This window comes from Natator depressus, chromosome 7 (genome assembly GCF_965152275.1).
Source record: "Natator depressus isolate rNatDep1 chromosome 7, rNatDep2.hap1, whole genome shotgun sequence".
Classification (NCBI taxonomy): domain Eukaryota; kingdom Metazoa; phylum Chordata; order Testudines; family Cheloniidae; genus Natator; species Natator depressus.
In genome coordinates, this window is record NC_134240.1 from 54,065,715 (window position 1) to 54,084,117 (window position 18,403).

The 18,403-nt window shown below is 47.7% G+C and overlaps 1 protein-coding gene across 4 annotated transcripts in view; it reads right to left on the bottom strand.

The window, feature by feature from the left end:
- The window catches only part of LOC141990817 (acyl-CoA desaturase-like), a 35,155-nt gene that overhangs the window by 564 nt on the left and 16,188 nt on the right, over positions 1–18,403 (bottom strand). For 2 of the 4 annotated variants that reach the window (XM_074958504.1, XM_074958502.1), the window contains exon 6: positions 32–17,263. In XM_074958504.1, coding sequence (XP_074814605.1) covers positions 17,067–17,263 — 197 coding nt within the window. In that variant the 3' untranslated portion in view covers positions 32–17,066. Of the gene's footprint in view, positions 1–31; positions 17,264–18,403 lie in introns of those variants that run through there. The other 2 variants (XM_074958503.1, XM_074958505.1) reach the window with 2 other exon arrangements.

The following is an 18,403-nucleotide window of genomic DNA, read 5'->3' on the forward strand; positions in this document are numbered from 1 at the left end:
GAACAAAAGGTAATTAGAATGACTTTGAAGGAGGTCCATCACCGGTACTTAGCTATACAAATTAACATAAGGCAATTTGCTTGTTCCTTCACCATTCACAGGTGATTTGCTATGCATTTCAAAGAGAGATGAATACAGAGATATCCCGTGTTTACAATTCATTTAAATGCTAGGATGTTGTTTTGATCTCTGAATTATCAGAATACAGCATAGACAGGGACTGTTGATTACATTGTCGACCACTACCCATATAGATGTAAATACACAAAAACACAAACATTATCTCCCCACATGTCTTTAAGGGTTGAATTTGAGTAATTTATTTTGCAGGATGTTTAACCCTTTCTGGCTACGTGTCACACATGTGTACCAACCTCAGGGCAGGCTGTTATGTAGCAGGACACAAGGCCTAAGTTGGTTGTGAGTTCTATACGTAGATTTCACCAACCATACCAGTTATCAAATGTGAACCCCTCAGGCACTATAACAGCCTTAACATGGAGTCACAGACAGTCTCCTTGGGTAGTCCAATCTGTCTCGCCACCCAGGTGAGTCTGTCTTTGTGATAGCTGTGATCTTTGGTGTAAGGGACCATCAATATTCAGGTTACTCCCAGTCCCAAAGGACCAGCCACATACCACAATCACACCTTAGATCTCACACCAAAGACAACGCTTGTAGCCAATCCTATAATAAACTAAGAAAAGGAATTAGAGTTATTTACAAGGTTAAACCAGGTAAACATAAGTATGCAAAATGAGTTCATTTGAAGTTTTGATAGGTAATAGAAGCTTCTATGATAAGCAAACTCTCTGTGTCCTTTAAGGCTAACCCACGCCAAGCACTGGGGATCTTTTGTTTATGCTTAGTCATCCTTGCCCCTCAGAGTCCAACCAGCATAAAAAATACTGTTTCTCCTTGTTAGGGCCTTTTATTCTTTCCCTCCCTTATTCTTTGAGTTGCAAGTTCAGCTGTTGGGATGAATTCAGTCCCACATCTCCTCTTCTTGGGGGTGGGCAGGAGGCAATCAACAAAGTCTTTTGTTCTCTGATGTTCCACAATGATTTGTCTGGTATCTATGGGCCTTCTTTTGTTGGGCAGGAAATAACACCTACTGTGGCAAACTAGTATTTCACAGTTGGTAATGCTTCTCCCATGCTTGGCTTCCCTCTCACTGGCCCCTGCCTCAGGCCAGGTTGCTTTCTGCAGCTATCTGAACTTAGAAGACAGCATGCCGACACACTCACTGTCCCCCAATGCACACTGTCTGTCTCTCTCCCTCCATACACACACTCCCTGTCTCACACACTCCCCCTGCACACTTCAGTTGAAAAGCAGCTGGCAATCTAGTAGGGTGCCCATGGAACAATGGGAGTAGGAAACCTGCATCATGTGACACTGTACCTGCCCAATGAGGCATTGCAAACCCTTCCCAAAGCACCCTGCAGCCAGTTGCACAATGGGATAGCTACGCACAGTGCACTGCTCTCTGAGTCGATACAAGAGCTGCTAGTGTGGATGCACTCTGCCGACACAAGGAGCTAGTGTGGACGTGCAACAGTGTTTTAATTAAAGTGGCATAACTTTTGGCAAAAAAACTTGGCAGTGTAGACATAGCCTAATACAGGCAGCAACTTACAAGCATCCTATAAAGTCTAAATACATTTATCTAACCCTGCTACCTATTTTAACAATACTAACACACAGGTGTTTGTCAGTGTTCATTCGAGGCCTAGGGGGCTTGGCATGAGCTGGCACCTGGTCCGCAAGCATCACAATCCCTTGTCTTGTAGTGACCAACACCAGATGCTTCACAGGACTATAAAGCAGCCTCTGAAAGCTCCTGCTCAATTATGCAATGCTGGGGTGGAGAGGAAAGTAATTACTTCCTGATCCAGGAAGTGATCAGCTTTTTCCCTGAAGCACAGGGGCTGGATAACAGTTTTGGCCCTACACTCTAGAAGATTATAAAGGGTGTGACGCGTCTCAGGACACCCAAAGCTGTAATCACCTTGTTGCCACCTTCCTCCACCATGCGGGAGTCTGGCCTGTGCTAGCTGGTTGTTTGCTCCCCAGCACAGCCAGCCTGTCAGCCACACAAGTACTCTCCTCCGTCAGACGACAGATGCACCCCAACCCCCAAGTCCTTTTAAAGTGTCCTCCCTGATCATTGGATGCCCATAGAAATTCCAGATCCTCTGTGCCAAAGGAAGTGTGCCCAGTTCCCGAGTCTCACCATAGCCTGCTGCTCCTGTGTCACACACAGCCCGTGAGTTTGGTTACAGTAAAACAAAAGGAAATGTATTTAACAAAAGAAGCATTTCAAGTAGAAACAAGTGTGAGTGATGGAAACAAATGGTGAGACACAGACCAAAATCAGAGAACGTGAACTAAGGCCTGCACTTGTCAATAGTTACCTTTCCTTGCTAATAAAGTACATCCTCACCCGCAAAGTTCAGTCTTTTGCAGCACTAGCTAGCCTCCAGGAGCCAGTCTGTCATGAAGCACCCCCTACTGTTTTAAGGCACTGCCTCAGTGAATGGATGCAGAGCGTCTTTGCACCCTGCAATATGGTGAATCAATCTTTTGTTATTATTCACAGACAGGGCAATCCCCTCGCTGTCTGTTGTTCCTTTTCACTTCCAAGTGGTTTCAATGTTTAGTGTTTGTCTTTTATGTTTTTTCATTGACTCTTCTGGGTTGTTGCTGTGACAAAGGGGGAATTTTCTGTAATCTTTTTATGAATCCTAGGCTTCGCTCTGTTTCCCTCTCTATGTTGCATTGCTACCTAGCGGGTGAAAAAGGGTTAACCGTTCTTCTGGAACAGCACAGGAGACGGGGGGGTGTGTGTGTGTGTGCGCGTGAGAGAGAGCTCTTGCTGGGGTGGAATGAATAGAATCGGGTAACCATATTTTCCCAAAGGGAAAACAGGACACCTCACTGGGCCAGCCCGAGCCCTCCCTGCCTCCCATGCAAATGAGCTGGCCTGAGGTCTCCCTGCCTGTGCAGGATTGGCCCAGCCCGAGCTGCTCTCCCAAGCTCCCACTCCCATGCAGGGCAGGTGTTGACATGCCCCCTCCCTGCCTCCCCGCCACAGGTTCCTCCGCACCCTGCTAGGGGTTGCACCCCAATTTTTTTGCAAAACTGTGCATTTGTCCTGTTTGCTCTTGCCAACAAATCCCCAGTTTTGCCAAAAAAGTCAGGATGCCCGGGACAGGGCTTAAAAAAGGGACTGTCCCGGCCAAAACCGGACGTATGTTCACCCTAAGAATCATTAAAGAACTGACTCAAACCGACTCAAATCAACAGCAAGACAAAGAGACGCCCCAACCTAACAATCAACACCTAACAGCAGGTGGGACGTGGGAGCTGAGCTGGAAACTAGGTGTCAGGAGCCTGGAAGACGGGCTGCCCTTTTGGAGCCTAATTTCAAACCCACTCAGGTTCTAAGTTAACCTAACCCTGCTTCCATTTATCAAGCCCTCATGACAGCAGTAAGTAGGCCCCTTCACAGCCATCCACTGGATTTATCTGCACAGCTCCCCTGGAGGGCAGGGACGTATTGGCCCTGATTTACAATGGGGAAACTGAGGCATAGGATAGATTAAGTGACATGCCCAAGGTCACATAGGGAGTCCGTGGCTGAGCCAGGAATTGAACTCAGGTCTCCAGAGTCTCCATCTAGTGAACCACTAGCCTGTCCTTCTTCCCTGGCACTTGTCCCCTCACTCTCGGCCACTACCCAATCCACTCTGTAGTTACACTGGGATTATATTGTCGTTGGAGGGCCCAATCCTTCAGTCCCTCCTGGGATGAGAGGGCCCATTAAAGTCAAGGGAACTAGTCATCTGACTATGGGCTGCAGGATCAGGCCTGGATGTCTTGATATAAGTAGCACAGCATTATACATTAAAGGCACCAGATACAGTACATTGCAGCTACATAATGCATGGAAAGGAACCCCAGTGCAGCTACAGGGCATGAGACGAGCTATGCATGTACCTGTTCGGTACTTTGCTCTGTAGCAGAGCCTGAGCCCCTTCATGCGACATCCCCAACGCTGGTGCAGGAGCCTTCTCCCCTGCAGTGCCTGCCATCTGGAACAACCATCCTACATCTCCCCACCTCCTCTGTTTAGTCTGAAAGCATCCCTTTGCCATGCCTCTGAATTTCTCTTGCCTTCTTGAGGTATTTGCATTTCATCTCTGCAATGCTAGTATTTAACTCTGTAAAGCATGGCAACGTAGGGGCTGCTCGGGAAATGCTGTGCCTGACTGCAAATATGCACTACTAGGATATACCACGAGCAGTCCTCACACAGCTTGTTAGTATCTTCAGGATCAGGCCCTCACTTTGTATTGTTTCATATATTGTCTGTCTGTATTAATTTGGGAAGGAAACCACTTACAGTAACTCCTCGCTTAACGTTGTAGTTATGTTCCTGAAAAATGCGACTTTAAGCAAAACAATGTAAAGCGAATCCAATTTCCCAATAAGAATTAATGTAAATAGGGGGGGTTAGGTTCCAGGGAAAATTTTTTCACCAGACAAAAGACTATATTATATATACACACATACACACACACACAGTATAAGTTTTAAACAAACAATTTAATACTGTACACAGCACTGATGATTGTGAAGCTTGGTTGAGGTGGTGAAGTCAGAGGGTGGCAGAAGGTAGGATATTTCCCAGGGGGATGCCTTACTGCTAAATGATGAAGTAGCACTCGCCTGAGCCCTCAAGGGTTAACACGTTGTTAATGTAGCCTCACACTCTACAAGGCAGCATGGATGGAGGGAGGGGGGACAGCATGGCAGAGAGAGACAGAGCCACACACCGTGTGTGTGTGAGAGAGAGAGCGATGCGCATTGCCCCTTTAAGTATGCTGACACCACTCTAAGTACATTGCCTTTTTAAGTAGATCAGCAAGTTAAGACAGCAGCTGCTGCCAGCAAGCTCCCTCCGCCCTGAGCCCTGTCTTGCCCCCCCGCCGCTCTATGGAGATATGGGGTAAGCGGGGTGCAGGGGGGAAGGGGGACACCCTGACATTAACCCCCTCTGCACAGCAAGCAAGAGGCAGAGGGCAGGAGCAACACATGGCAGTGGGGGGAGGGACAGCTGAACTGCCGGCAATTGATAGCCTGCTGGGCGGCTGCCGCACAGGGAACTTAGGGAAGCGGGGAGATGATAGGGGGGCTGCCGGTCCACCCTGGTTCCAAGCCCCCACCAGCTAGTTGCAACAGGGTGCTCTTCCTGCAAGCAGTGGACAAAGCAGGCAGCTGCCAAACGACATTCTAAGGGAGCATCGCACAACTTTAAATGAGCATGTTCCCTAACTGATCAGCAACGTAACAACGTTAACCAGGGCAACTTTAAGTGAGGAGTTACTGTACAGGGATGTAGCTAACAGTGTGGCCAAGGCCAAGCGATTAAAACTCCTGAATCTGGCCCCAAGGAATCATGATGTTGGCTTAAAACTTGAGAGTGTAGCAAATAACAACTGCTGGGTTCACTGTCTTTGCCTTGGGGAGTTTGGGTGTTTACAGGTCATGTTTTCAAGCTTTTTTTTGCAATCACAAGGGAAAAGAGACTTTGTTAAAAAAACTGCCAAGTCAAGATTCTCTCCTATAGTCCTGTTCACCATCAGAATCATGATAAAACCCTGAGAATTGGAAATGCTGATCCAAAGGGGCAGAGGAAAGTCAGGAGAGTCAAAACGCCTGGTCCAGACACAGGAGGCAATGGGCAATCCCTGCTATGGGAGGCAGAGGAGGGAGCAGCAATACGCCTGCTAGCAGAATAAAGTAGGCACAAAAATCTCCTATAACTCAGCCCACCAATGATTCAAACGCATTAAATATTTATACTAGTAATTGGAACTGGTTTGAATCCCTCAAGGGAGAATGGGCAAAGCCCCGCTGTGAGGGGGGTGTCTCAAGGGAAAGGGCGATTCAGTTTCACCGTTCCTGTCTCGCTGGCTGGTTCCACCAGGGTTGCTCCAGGGCTATGGGTGGATGGTGTAGGGACCCATGAGCACAAGCGCTCCCAGCACGCTCTGCTCCTAAGCAAGTGCTGAAGGGAAAGATGGACATGCCCTCATTCTTCATCACTCAGGGAGCAGGCACAATTGGGCCTCAGGGCAGAGCAGATAATGCAAAACGTTCCCACTACAGTTATTTGTATTACAGCAGCGCATGGAGACCTCAACCAAGTCCTCACTGTGCTAGGTGTGATGCTGGCAGACCAGGTGCCAGCTCTTGCCAAGGCTGTAGGCATCAGCTGAGCACTGACAAATTCATAGCTGGAAACCAGACCAGCTCACCTGTATGCTCCTATTGTTCAAGATGGGTGTTTGACTTGGGGCTGGGGTATGTATTAGTCTCAATAAAATGCTTGTAAGTTGCTGCATGCATTACTCTTACTTGTAATGTCTGTGTCGCATGCTATAAGGAGATATGAACATTTTGTTTTATAACTGTAAAAATGCCTGCTCTGAACCTGTGAACCCAGGCAGGAGGCATGGTTCCCCCTCCCACAAAGAAGGACTATCAAAATTAAGTGGGCCATTGTGGAACATCATGATACAAAGGCTTTGCTAATTGCCCCTGCACAGGCTATGTGCAGAAGGTCTTGTCCCATCAGTTTGAATTCTGGAAGAAGGAAATAAAGGTAGCTGACATGAAGATTTATCATGTCTTTGCTGTTTGGACTCTCTCAGGGCTGGAGCTAGGGAACAGAAACAGTCAGTCTGCGGCAGAGCCAGGAATTGAGCAGATCGGAGATGCAGGCTGGCACCTCAGCCACAAACCCATCTCTTCTCTTCACAGGAATCCCCCCTCCTGCACATGGATCTGCCAGATTGGAATAGGGGAGGCTAGAAGGATCTCATAAATATATAAAATAAGGTGGGCTCATTAGGCATAAGTGGCCAGGGGTGACTTACGTGAAGCACTCCACAGGATGGCTGATCAAATCTTTATTCCACAGCACACCAGACAGCTTGATTACTTGGTGTCTGGAGCTGCTTAGGTAGCTTGGAGTTTTAGAATGAACAAGGAGAGATGGTGTGGCCATGCACTCCCTGTGTCATGGTACAAATTGGCAGTGGCTCTTCCTCAGTTTCCCTTCAGCTGATTTGCCCAGCCTCCAGTAAATTCTACACTGAGGGGACATAGCCTTCTGCTCAGTCATAACAGTTCCACCCCTCCTGGCCTCAATCCTCCAGAGACTCTCCCCCCACATAACCCCAGGCTGAGCAGAGCACCAAGAAAACAAATGCTTCTGCCCAGGTTGGGTTCCTACAAGCCTGGGTCAGTCACTGGCAGCCACACAAGCAAGTATCTACCAGGCCTACCTTTCTGCAAGGGGGCTCTGCTAGGCAGCAGCCTCTGCCACTTCCTAGCCCAGCCATGCCCCAGGTGAGCTGGGCTGTCTCTTTTTAACCCCTTCCTCTAAGCCTGATACCTGCTTCAGGTGTTGCAGGGCGGGCCTGATTGGCCCCTCCCAAGGAACCCTTTCCTGACTGGTGTGGGCTCTGTACACCCCCTCACAGATGGAGTGGTGAGCCTAGAGTGGGTGATATGGTCAGATGAAAGTGGCATCTTCAAACCAACAGGATTCTGGGCTAGTCCAACATATATTCCCTGGCCTGTGATTAGAACTAAGACTAGAGAGGCCCCATTACTGCAATGCGATGAGACTAGGGTTCTATTGTCTATTCTGTGACATTGGGCAATGGTTCATCAGGCTGCTGCAGCTACTCAAGAAGTGGATGATGTTTTCAAATAACACTTAGGGCAAATTTACACTTTCCCTCTGGGGAGCTCAAACATGAACCATTTCAAAGCTACCTCCCCAGGATTCAGATGGGGAAACCAAGGCACCAGGAGTTAAAGCCAAAATTTTCAAGAGCAGTCTCTGATTTCTGAGTTCCCAATTTGAGACACATTGGGCCCGATTGTTTAGAAAATGTCCAGCATTGGGCATTTGGGGGGCTAAGGCTGGGAAAGCCAAAAGAGAGGGACCTAAAATCCCAGTACATTTTTGAAAATTTTGGCTTAAGTGATATACTCAGAGAGCGAGTAGCTGTGATGAGAAAAGAACCCAGGAGTTTTGACTCCCAGCCACCTGCTCTAACTACTAGAGTTCCCACCCTCCTAAACCTATCATGGTTGCAGAGTTTCAGCATTTCATGCTGGCATTTAGATTTTTGAACTCAAATTGTCCTAATTATGGAGCAAAGCACTTAGATATGAGCAACAAACAATAGCTCTGGTGTTAATAATCAGCCTGAGTTAATGGGTTGGATGATAAGGGCTTGTCATAAATATGAAGGGAAGGGTAAACACCTTTAAATCCCTCCTGGCCAGAGGACAAACCCTTTCACCTGTAAAGGGTTAAGAAGCTAAGACAACCTTGCTGGCACCTGACCAAAATGACCAATGCGGAGACAAGATACTTTCAAGGGGTGGGGGACAAAGGGTTGTCTCTGTCTGTCTTTTTTTTTTTTTTTTTTTTTGGTGCCAGGAACAGAAAAGGAATGGAGTCTTAGGAAGTAATCTAGTTAGATATGTGTTAGATTCTGTTTTGTTTAAATGGCTGATAAAATAAGTTGTGCTGAATAGAATGTATATTCCTGTTTTTGTAACTTAAGGTTTTGCCTAGAGGGATTCTCTATGTTTTGAATCTGATTACCCTGTAAGGTATTTACCATCCTGATTTTACAGAAGTGATTCTTTTACTTTTCTTCTTCAATTAAAATTCTTCTTTTAAGAACCTGATTGCTTTTTCATTGTTCTTAAGATCCAAGGGTTTGGGTCTGTGTTCACCTATGCAAATTGGTGAGGATTTTTATCAAGCCTTCCCCAGGAAAGGGGGTGTAGGGTTTGAGGAGGATTTTTTGGGGAAAGATGTTTCCAAGCAGGCTCTTTCCCTGTTATGTATGTGTTAGATGCTTGGTGGTGGCAGTATTAAAGTCCAAGGGCAAAAGGTAAAATAGTTTGTACCTTGGGGAAGTTTTAACCTAAGCTGGTAAAAATAAGCTTAGGGGGTTTTCATGCAGGTCCCCACATCTGTACCCTAGAGTTCAGAGTGGGGAAGGAACCTTGACATGGTGGCAGAGTGGTGGGATTAATTTGAAATCATTTTGAGATCAATTTGAGATTTTTTGAACAAGCAGCACAGATTTTAAAAAGGAATCCCCCCCCCCTTTGGGCTGCTGGAAAGCAGGTTTTCAGCTGAAAGCAATTAGTTGGGTTTTTTTTTTTGTCTCGGCTTGGGGGCCAGAGCAGAGACAAAAGGGAATTGTCTTTTGTGAGCTGGAGTTTTCTCTACCTAAAGGCAGGGTAGTTAACCTCCTGCAGGGAAATTCACAAGTCTTCACAAACCTGAAGACTTTTTTTTTTTTTTTTAAACTTAAGAGCAACTAGAGGGGTTTTCTATTTGCCTGGAGACAAAGGTGTTAGGTTTTTTTTTTTGTTTTGTTTTTTTAAGGATTTTTCTGTAGGCTGACAACCACTATCAGAGAACACAGGTATCCGGTTACAGCACAATCTATTTTGTTTGACAAGCCAAGTTTTTTGTTTGTTTATTTTATTTCTAACTCTCAGGTGTAAAGTTAATTAAAAACAGAGAGGCAAACATGACAGAAACCAAGGCACAACACAAATTGGAGTTAACCAGACTGGAGGCAATGAAAGAGGCAGAAAAAGCCCTAGAGGCTGCCCACAGAAGAGCTATGGAGGCAAAGGACAAAGAAATAGAGGCAGCGAAAGAGGCAGAAAAAAACCAAGAGGCTGCCCACAAGAGAGCTATAGAAGCAGAAAAGAACCAAGAGGCTGCTCACAGGAGAGCTATGAAGGCAAAGGAAAAAGAAATGGAGGAAAAAAGAGAGGAAGCATGAACAGGAGATGAAGGTAAGGGCTGAGAGGAATCTACTGGATAATCCTAACAATCCTTCCCCAACAATCCACAAATGGAAGTGACTATGTCCACAGTATGATGAATCCAGTGATATTGCTGAATATTTTCCTCACCTTTGAGAGACCGTACACTCTCCATAAAATTCCTGAAGCTCACAAGATGACCATATTGGTCGCAAAATTGACTGGAAGAGCTCTGGACATATTCAATAAGTGCCTATTGATGAGGCTTCTGACTATAATAATTTCAAGGATTTGGTTTTAAAGCAATTTCAAATTACATCTGAAACATACAGAGTAAAGTTTCAAACCCTTAAGAGAGGGCCTGGACTAAGTAATGTGGCTTATCTAAACCAGATGAAGGATCTGTTAGATAAATGGGTCCAAGGAAGGGGTGTCACTAACTTTAACAGAATGTGTGATTTGATAGCTCAGGAGCAATTCCTGAATATGTCCAAGAAGGAAATAAAACAGTGTTTATGGAATAAGGAAACTGACTCAGCAGAAAGTCTTGCTTCTTATGCTGATCAAAATGAGCAGTCCCAGACTGCCAGAGAGGTGGGGCAAGCCAGAACAAAATGGGTGGAGGGAGGAACAACCCTGGTTGCAGTTGGAGCGGATACTAGAAGGGACACCCTCAGACCACACCCTACTACCGAGGGCAGCCCAAGGCCCCAACTACACACCAAGGAATAGTCCAGACACCTTATCGTCCCGCCACACTGTTCTCCAGCAACCCACCTCACCCCAGTGATCTGTCAGCTGGACGATGTTTTAAATGAAACGAGCCGGGGCATGTGAAGGCCAACTGCCCCAAGAACTCCAACAGATTACAGTTCATTGCACCAGAATCACACCAGAGGTCCTCAGTCCCAGATACCTCCCAGATACCCTCAGCTCTGAGGGTAACAGTGTGGGCGGGAAGATTGTCACCGCGGGGAGGGACACCAGAGCACAAGTGTTGGCTATCCATGCTTCCTTAGTGGACCCCAATTTAATCGGCCCAGAGCTCCAAGTGACAATTCAACCCTTCAAGTCCAACTCTTTCAATTTGCCTACAGCCAAGTTGCCTGTCCCATACAAGGGCTGGTCAGGAATGTGGACTTTTTCAGTCTATGATGATTATCCTATCCCCATGCTGTTGGGGGGAAGACTTGGCCAATCATGTGAAGCTAGCCAAGAGAGTGGGAATGGTCACCCGCAGCCAGGCTAAGCAAGCCGTCACGCCCAGCTCTGTTCCGGAAACTTCTACCAGGACCCGGTCAGAGGTGATTGGCCTGGGGTCCGGGTCCATGTCTGCAACAGCAGTAGTGGACCCAGTCCCAGAGACCCAGACAGAGTCAGTCCCAGAACCGGAACTGGCGGAACAACCAGCACCAGACCCATTGCCAGCACTGAATCCAGTGTGGGAATATGGACTGGAATATGTAAAGCAATGGCAGAAACTGAAACTTTGAAAAACAGTAACAAAAAGTAAATAGTGTAGAATCTTGCAATTAATGGCCATAGCAGTAAGATGTCTTAAACATGCCCCAATACTGGCCAGGCAAATAATAAAAAAGCCCCAGGGAAGTAGAAGTGGTAACCCATGCTTTGGAAGAAGCATCCCAGGCTGTCAAGCACTAGAAAGCCCAAGCTCTTTGAGCAGGGCAGCAGGCAGTCCAGATACATGATATGCTCAAACAGATAAAGCAGGAGAATAAAAAATTGGAAAAAGAAAGAGGTGCCATCCCCCATTACCTACCACCAGACTTCAAATGTTTTTATAGTGCCTGAAGGATGGGGACAAAAATGGAAACAGGTGGACCTAGCCCAGTTAAAAGATGGCACATGGAATAATTGGAATGGATGCTGCACTGGGGCCATGTGGAATGATCCATATCTGCCACCATCCAATAGCTCATGGGCAGGGGCTACTGTACTGCAACCAGCACCTTATAATAAGAACCAGGTTTAAAACCAAACCAACAAACCCTTCACCAAAACCTAAATCAATTCCTGTTAAAAAAGGAACACTGAGTAAAGAGCAGGAACCCAGAATTGGAAATGGAGCATAGCACCTCACCAATTCCTCGATTCACCCTGAATGTCACACCACAAATAACTCAAAAGTGGATTGGAACTATTAAAAAAACGCCCATAAAACTCAACAATTAGAAAACAACTTGAAAGGACCAGGGCTCCATTGTGATAAAAGGGAAAATATTATGCCTCAGTATGGGCACCACACACACACAGGTATGTGACAGGTCTTTCCTCAGCATCAGTATCTTGAGTGATCACACTAACAATACAGAAATTTAACACTAGGATACAACATAAAGGGGAACTCATTGTTGGGGGCAGCCAAAGAAGGCCTTCCCCCATGTACTAGCTGAGGGGTCGGCAACCTTTCAGAAGTGGTGTGCCAAGTCTTCATTTATTCACTCTAATTTAAGGTTTCGCGTGCCAGTAATACATTTTAAAGTTTTTAGAAGATCTTTCTGTAAGTCTATGATATATAACTATTGTTGTATGTAAAGTAAATAAAGGTTTTTAAAATGTTTAAGATCTGCATTTTAATTTAATTTTAAAATGGAGCTTATCAGTTTAGTGTGATCCTTGCTTTTCCTTGCTGAGTTTTCTGGCATGTATTTGATACTTTGAGCTGCACACAGGCTTCTGATCGATCAGTTGTTAACTGGCTCTGAGAGGGACAGAGGACAGATTTCATGTGTGAAAATACCAGTTCACACAGGTATGTGGATCCAAATGCTGAAAGCATTGCAAATACAATTTTCTTCAAACAGTTAAATATCACTGGCAGGGACATCCAGCAGGTCAGAATAGAGGCCCCATGATCTCTCTCAGTAGCTTGAAGTGCACTCTGCAGATCTCCAAACTTTGATGCCCACAATTCTGAGCTTTTTAACTGAATCAGCTGCATTTCGAAATCTTCAGCACACATCCACTGAAATACAGACCAATCCAAGTCACTTTCGTTGAACTTTTCAGGTTTAATTAAAAAAGAAAGCATTGGGCCAAATCGCTGGAAATGTCAGAAAATCCTGATTCCAGTTCTTGCATGTATATTCTAATCTCAACGTCAAACGCAGTGTGCTGTTCCACATGGCGTGATAGTGATGTAAGCAGCAAATCAGGACTTAAAAATATCCCAGTATAGTGGCGCTGGAACAATTTTTAAGGTGGGGGTGCTGAGCTCTGCCCCCTCTTGCCCCTGTCTGCACCCCGCACTACCCCAGGCTGGGGCCAGTGGGCCATAGCTGGGGGGTGGCTGCAGAGCCCCGTGCCGACGGCCAGGACCCCAGGCTGGCAGCAGAGCCCCCTGGTCCGGTGGTCGGGACCCAGAGCTGGCAGTGGGCTGAGCAGGGCCAGAGGATGGAACCCTAGCTGGCAGGGGGCCGGCAGCTGGTACCCCAGGCCAGCAGCCAGGACCTGGGCAGTGTGAGTGCCGCTGAAAATCAGCTGGCGTGCCATAGGTTGCCTACCCCTGTAGTAGCAGCTACTTCTGTTCAGGTTCATTGTGGTCTTTTAAGCACCTCATACAAGGTACCTGCCTTCTCTCCATATCCCACCATAAATTCTTGGCAAAAGTTAGTGAGCCCCCAAAAAGACTAAAGGATTTAGTATCCATGGGCATTGGAAGGATCTGATGGATTTGAAATTAAACACAGAATCCTTTGGCAGCAGATAAAAAGATTGGTAGTAGAATTTAGCAAGGTCAGGATGGTCAAAATAAAAGTGCATAAAGGGAAAGACCCATTACAAAGGGGAAATGAACAGGCAGACAAATTCGCCAAAGCAGCAGCACTTACTGGAACATTATGGGAATTTATGCCTGTGGTAGAAACCAGCCCGGCACAAGTAAAACTAGAAAAAAAACTGAAAAATAACCAGAAAGGATTGCAAGTATTACAGAACATGCAAGTAAAGAGTGAGCTAATACAGAAATGGTTAGAAAAGTGTCCCTCAAAATGGAAGGGTGTGCCTCTGATAAAGGAAGGGAATTTAATTCTGGCAAAGCCAGAGCGAGTGCCACTAAAACCAGCTCAAATCACCACATTTAAAAAGAGGTTCCCTTTCCCTGTACCCCCCATAGGAGGAAATAAATATCTGGAGGAACAGCAGCCTCTGAAGACTCCAGCCCGCCCAGCCCTTTGTAGTCAGGCAGCCGAGTTTTAAAGTAAACTTTTATTATGAACAAATAGCAGTTCAGATCAGTACAACCAGCCGTCTGATTCCAAATTAGTAGAAATTTCAAGAAGTTTTACAGTAGACAAAACATGGAGATCTTAGAATGCAGAAACTGACCCGGAAAGTTCTCTCTCACATTTCAATAGCAACAGAGCTTAGACAATGCACAGATTCAACCTTCCAATCCTTCACTACTTATCCAACACTCGCACGTCCCGTCTCCAGGATACCAGAGGGGCTGAGAACACTGTTTGCAATCCAGTCATTTACTACCACCGCCACCACTAGTGGGTATATTGGGCCTTCCACACCCTGATCTCTCAGTGCTTTAGAAGTATTAATTACACCTCACAACACCCCTGTGAGGTAGGGTGCTATCTCTATTTTATAGAGAGGGAAACTGAGGCATGGAGAAGTTAACTGACTGACCCTAGATCTCACAGTGAGTCAGTGGCAAAGCTGGGAATCGAGCTCAGGAGGCCTGCTGCTCTAGCCACTAGACACGCTGGAGCTTTGTCTACGTCCACCTCTCACTCTGACTCACTTTAACTAAACTCACAGAGAACACACTTGGATACAAACATGCCACCAAAGAAAGAAATACAAAGCAAACAAGGTTACCTTTAAAATGATGCATCTGTTCCTTAATCTAACAAATTCTAACTCAATACATTCAAAATCACCTGCACCCACAATTTGATGACGGCAATTAAGTAATTAAATCAAATTTCTATAAATCATAGAACGGAAAACATCCTGCAAATAGCTGTCAATACTTTTATGCGTATTAAAGAAAAAGTCTTAAGGCACCCAGAGACGTATGCCAAAGTGACTGGGCAAACACCAGTGCTGTTTGGTTACTTCCACTCCACTTCCCCAGGGTGTCAGGATTTTTGGCTCTGATCAGTACTCTTGGGATCTAGAGGCAATGCCCGAATCAACCCCTTGCTTTTCTCCCAGGAGGATGGTGGATGCCATACCATGTTGTGTCATGTATCTGAATGGTAAGTTGCATCACACAACACGTCCAGATCATGAGGTAAGGGAAGAACTATTAGGGGAGGCCAAATTCACCCAGGGTGTAGACTCCAGTCAGTGGGGTTTGGACCAGGAATGGATCTGGCCCAGGATTATGATATGCAGGTATCTTTGCATCCAGTTGGATAAAACTATCCACAGTCACCCTCTGGGCAGTTATAAATCTCAGCCGTGGGGAATCCCCACCCACCCACCTCCCGGGTTTAGAGCCCAGGAATTAAAAGCTTCCCGACTGGCTTATCTGCTGGTGGAACAAGCATCTCACTAGCCCAGTCAGAGGGCAGGCTGCTCCATTGGGTTGCAAAGCTGGACAGTTCTGGTCACGGCAATGCACAGGAACAAGGCCAGGAACGACTTCTTTAGTTGGGGATTGGTCCTGCTTTGAGCAGGGGGTTGGACCTAGATGACCTCCTGAGGTCCCTTCCAACCCTGATATTTTATGATTCTTGGCTGACAGCAAGAGTTTTGCGACATCAGCAGTGCTGTGCTCACCTTGGCCGGCGTGGGAAGGCTGGAGCCTGCCCTTGAGGATATGCAGCACTGCTGAGGCAGGGGAAGGAGCATCTCAGCATCTTTCCTCCACCCTGGCCCAGTCCTTCCCAGCTCTGCCCCAGGATCCATCAGCCTGGGCATCTCGTGAGCTTTCACCCAGCACTGCAGCACTATCTGGTGAGTGGCTGATGGGAATGGGGCCTCGCCCTGCCAAGCCTGTCTGCAGCATCTGGAAGTGCTATGGGGTGAAACACACAAGGGTTTTAACCCTCCCCTCATTAGCCTCTGCTGTCAGTGCTGCCAAGGAGTGAAACAGGCACCTTCTGTGCCCAGGCACTGTGCAGCGGACCCCCTCGCCGGAGGGAAGGCCCTGTCTGCAGGGGATGAATTACGTACGGCCCAGCAGCCAGCACCCTGCTCTACCACTGTGTGTCTGGGGGAGTTATGGGAACGGCCGCCAGCAGCAGCGGCTGCACCAGCACTTCCCACGGCAGTGTGTGCAACAGGCAGCCATTGTCCCCAGGGCATCTCTGATTTGCTTTGGGAGAGGCTGGGGAGTTGATCATGAGCCTCCTAACATGCTTTCCTACTCCTGACACAGTGGGGCAATTCAGTCCCATCCCCAGCCTAGATCTGCCCAGTAGATGTAGCTCCACCCCCAGCTGCAGGGGGGCTGTTCTGAGAAGGGGCCTCACAGACACTGGGCTGGGATCCTGCAACTTTCTCAGGCTTTAACCCTCTCAGTGTCCCCTGCTTTGGTGTCGGTTTCTATCAGGTACTTGTTAATTGGCTGCAGGAAGCCCATCTGCACAGACACAAGGCTCCCCTAGGTCTCTGACATAGCATCATCCCCGCTTTCTAGCTGGTCATGCACAGGATCAATTTGCTTGGATGTGGCCACATCAGCAGTCTGTTCATCTGCCCTGAATCAGTAGCTCTGGGAGGGCAGGAGAACCAGAGGCAAGAAAGGGGGATTTCAAGGGAAAGAGTCCCTGACTTTGGCTCAACTCTTCAGCCAGCTGGTACAGACCCCCCCTCCACTCCCTCTGTCCAGCCAGTGGCACAATCTGCCCCGGACGGGCTTTTGACCAGCTCCCTGCCAAGGAGAGTGAGAGACAAGGAGAGAATGCAGGATGGAAGAGTTAGAGGGAAAGACAGAGATCCTGCCAGAGAGAAACAAACGAAGAACAAAAAGAAGGGAGAGAGAGAAGAGAGGGAGGAAGCTGTCGAGCACTAGAAAGACAAGTTATAGGTTTTAAATACATTTAAAACACACTGTGCAGGAAGGGGTTAAAATCATCATCATCATCATCATCTGAAGCAACCTGGTAGCATTATTCAATGGTTAGTAAATAGAACATAAAACTCTGACCAGCTCACTCGGGGGGGAAAATAAAATGCAGGGGAAAAATGGGCCCTCAGCCATTGTGGCTCCCATCGCCAGTCCGAGTTTTCCGAGCCAGGATGGTCTCCTTGGAGACCTTCTTGCGATCGCTGGCCAGCCCCAGGAGGCACATGAGATCGATGAAGGCCGTGGTGAAGTTGTAATGCCAGCCGAACTCGCTGGTGGAGTAATCGTAGGGGAAGGTGTGGTGGTAATTGTGGAAGCCTTCGCCTGGAATGGAAGAGCAGGGACAAGACACTGTAAATGCACCGGAACCTGGGTTTGAAACTGTCACGCTCTAGAACCCCCGTCCCCAGGCTCGAGCACCATGTCCCCAGAATGGGCCATCTGTGCCAAATGCAGACTGTGCTCCCCTTAGGGCAGGGACAGCCCCCGATCCTCCTCCACTTGCAGCCCATTGACTTCGCTGGGAGCTGCTCAGGCTTAGCGTGCCGAGGCTGTGTCTACATGGAGGGTTTCTAGAAAGTCTCCCAGTGTTGGTCTATCCCTGGCCCAGTTCCATCAGTGGAAGTGCCAGCGTGGGGTGAGCCCGAGCACTGCTACCGCTGGGCCACTGACCCTGCTCTGAGCAGGGTGCAACAAGGTGGTGGTGGAAACTCTGGCCACGTGCGCACACCCTAATTGACAGACTGGTGATGATGCACCGGTGAGAGGCCAAGGCGGGGAGAATGTCAGAAAATACCAGCCCTGTCAATGGGACCCGTCTACAAATGGCCAGTCACAAGGGGACAACACTAGGAACCAGGCACACAGCACCCTGAGAGGGCAGAGAAAGGCAGGGGGGAGTAGAGGCTGAGCAGCCCCTGGTGGCTGGCTGTCCTGCTGCTCTCCTCTCTTCCAACATTTGGTGTGCAAGTTACACCAGCTCAGACTCCCTCTGCCCCACTTGCCCATGTGTAACATCGCCCACCAGGCCCGTCTCCTCTGCACGGAGTCCAACACCAGAGGAGGACCAGGATGGTGCTAAGGTTAGTACAGGGCATGTGCTGAGGCCATGGCAGGCTGGAAGGGAGAACACATGACCGGTGGTGAACCTCAGCACGGGTCCAGCCAGGGCTCAGTTGGCCGTTTGAGGCTCCCAAATTGGGTGAGAAAAACTCAGGGTATTTCCGGCACTTCTGCTTGTGCCTGGGCCTCCCCTGTGTCCAGCTATTTCAGAAGCATCATTTCCCAGAGGTGGAGAGAGAGAGAGAGAGCAGGGGGCAACTCATGATAACAAACAGGCGGTGAGAGCTTCAGGAAGGGCAAATAAATCTCATTGCCGAGACAAGAAGGTGCTACATGCAAGACACTGGAGAAGATAACCCCACTGCCCTATGTACCTATTGATTAGAGCATGAGACACTCCAG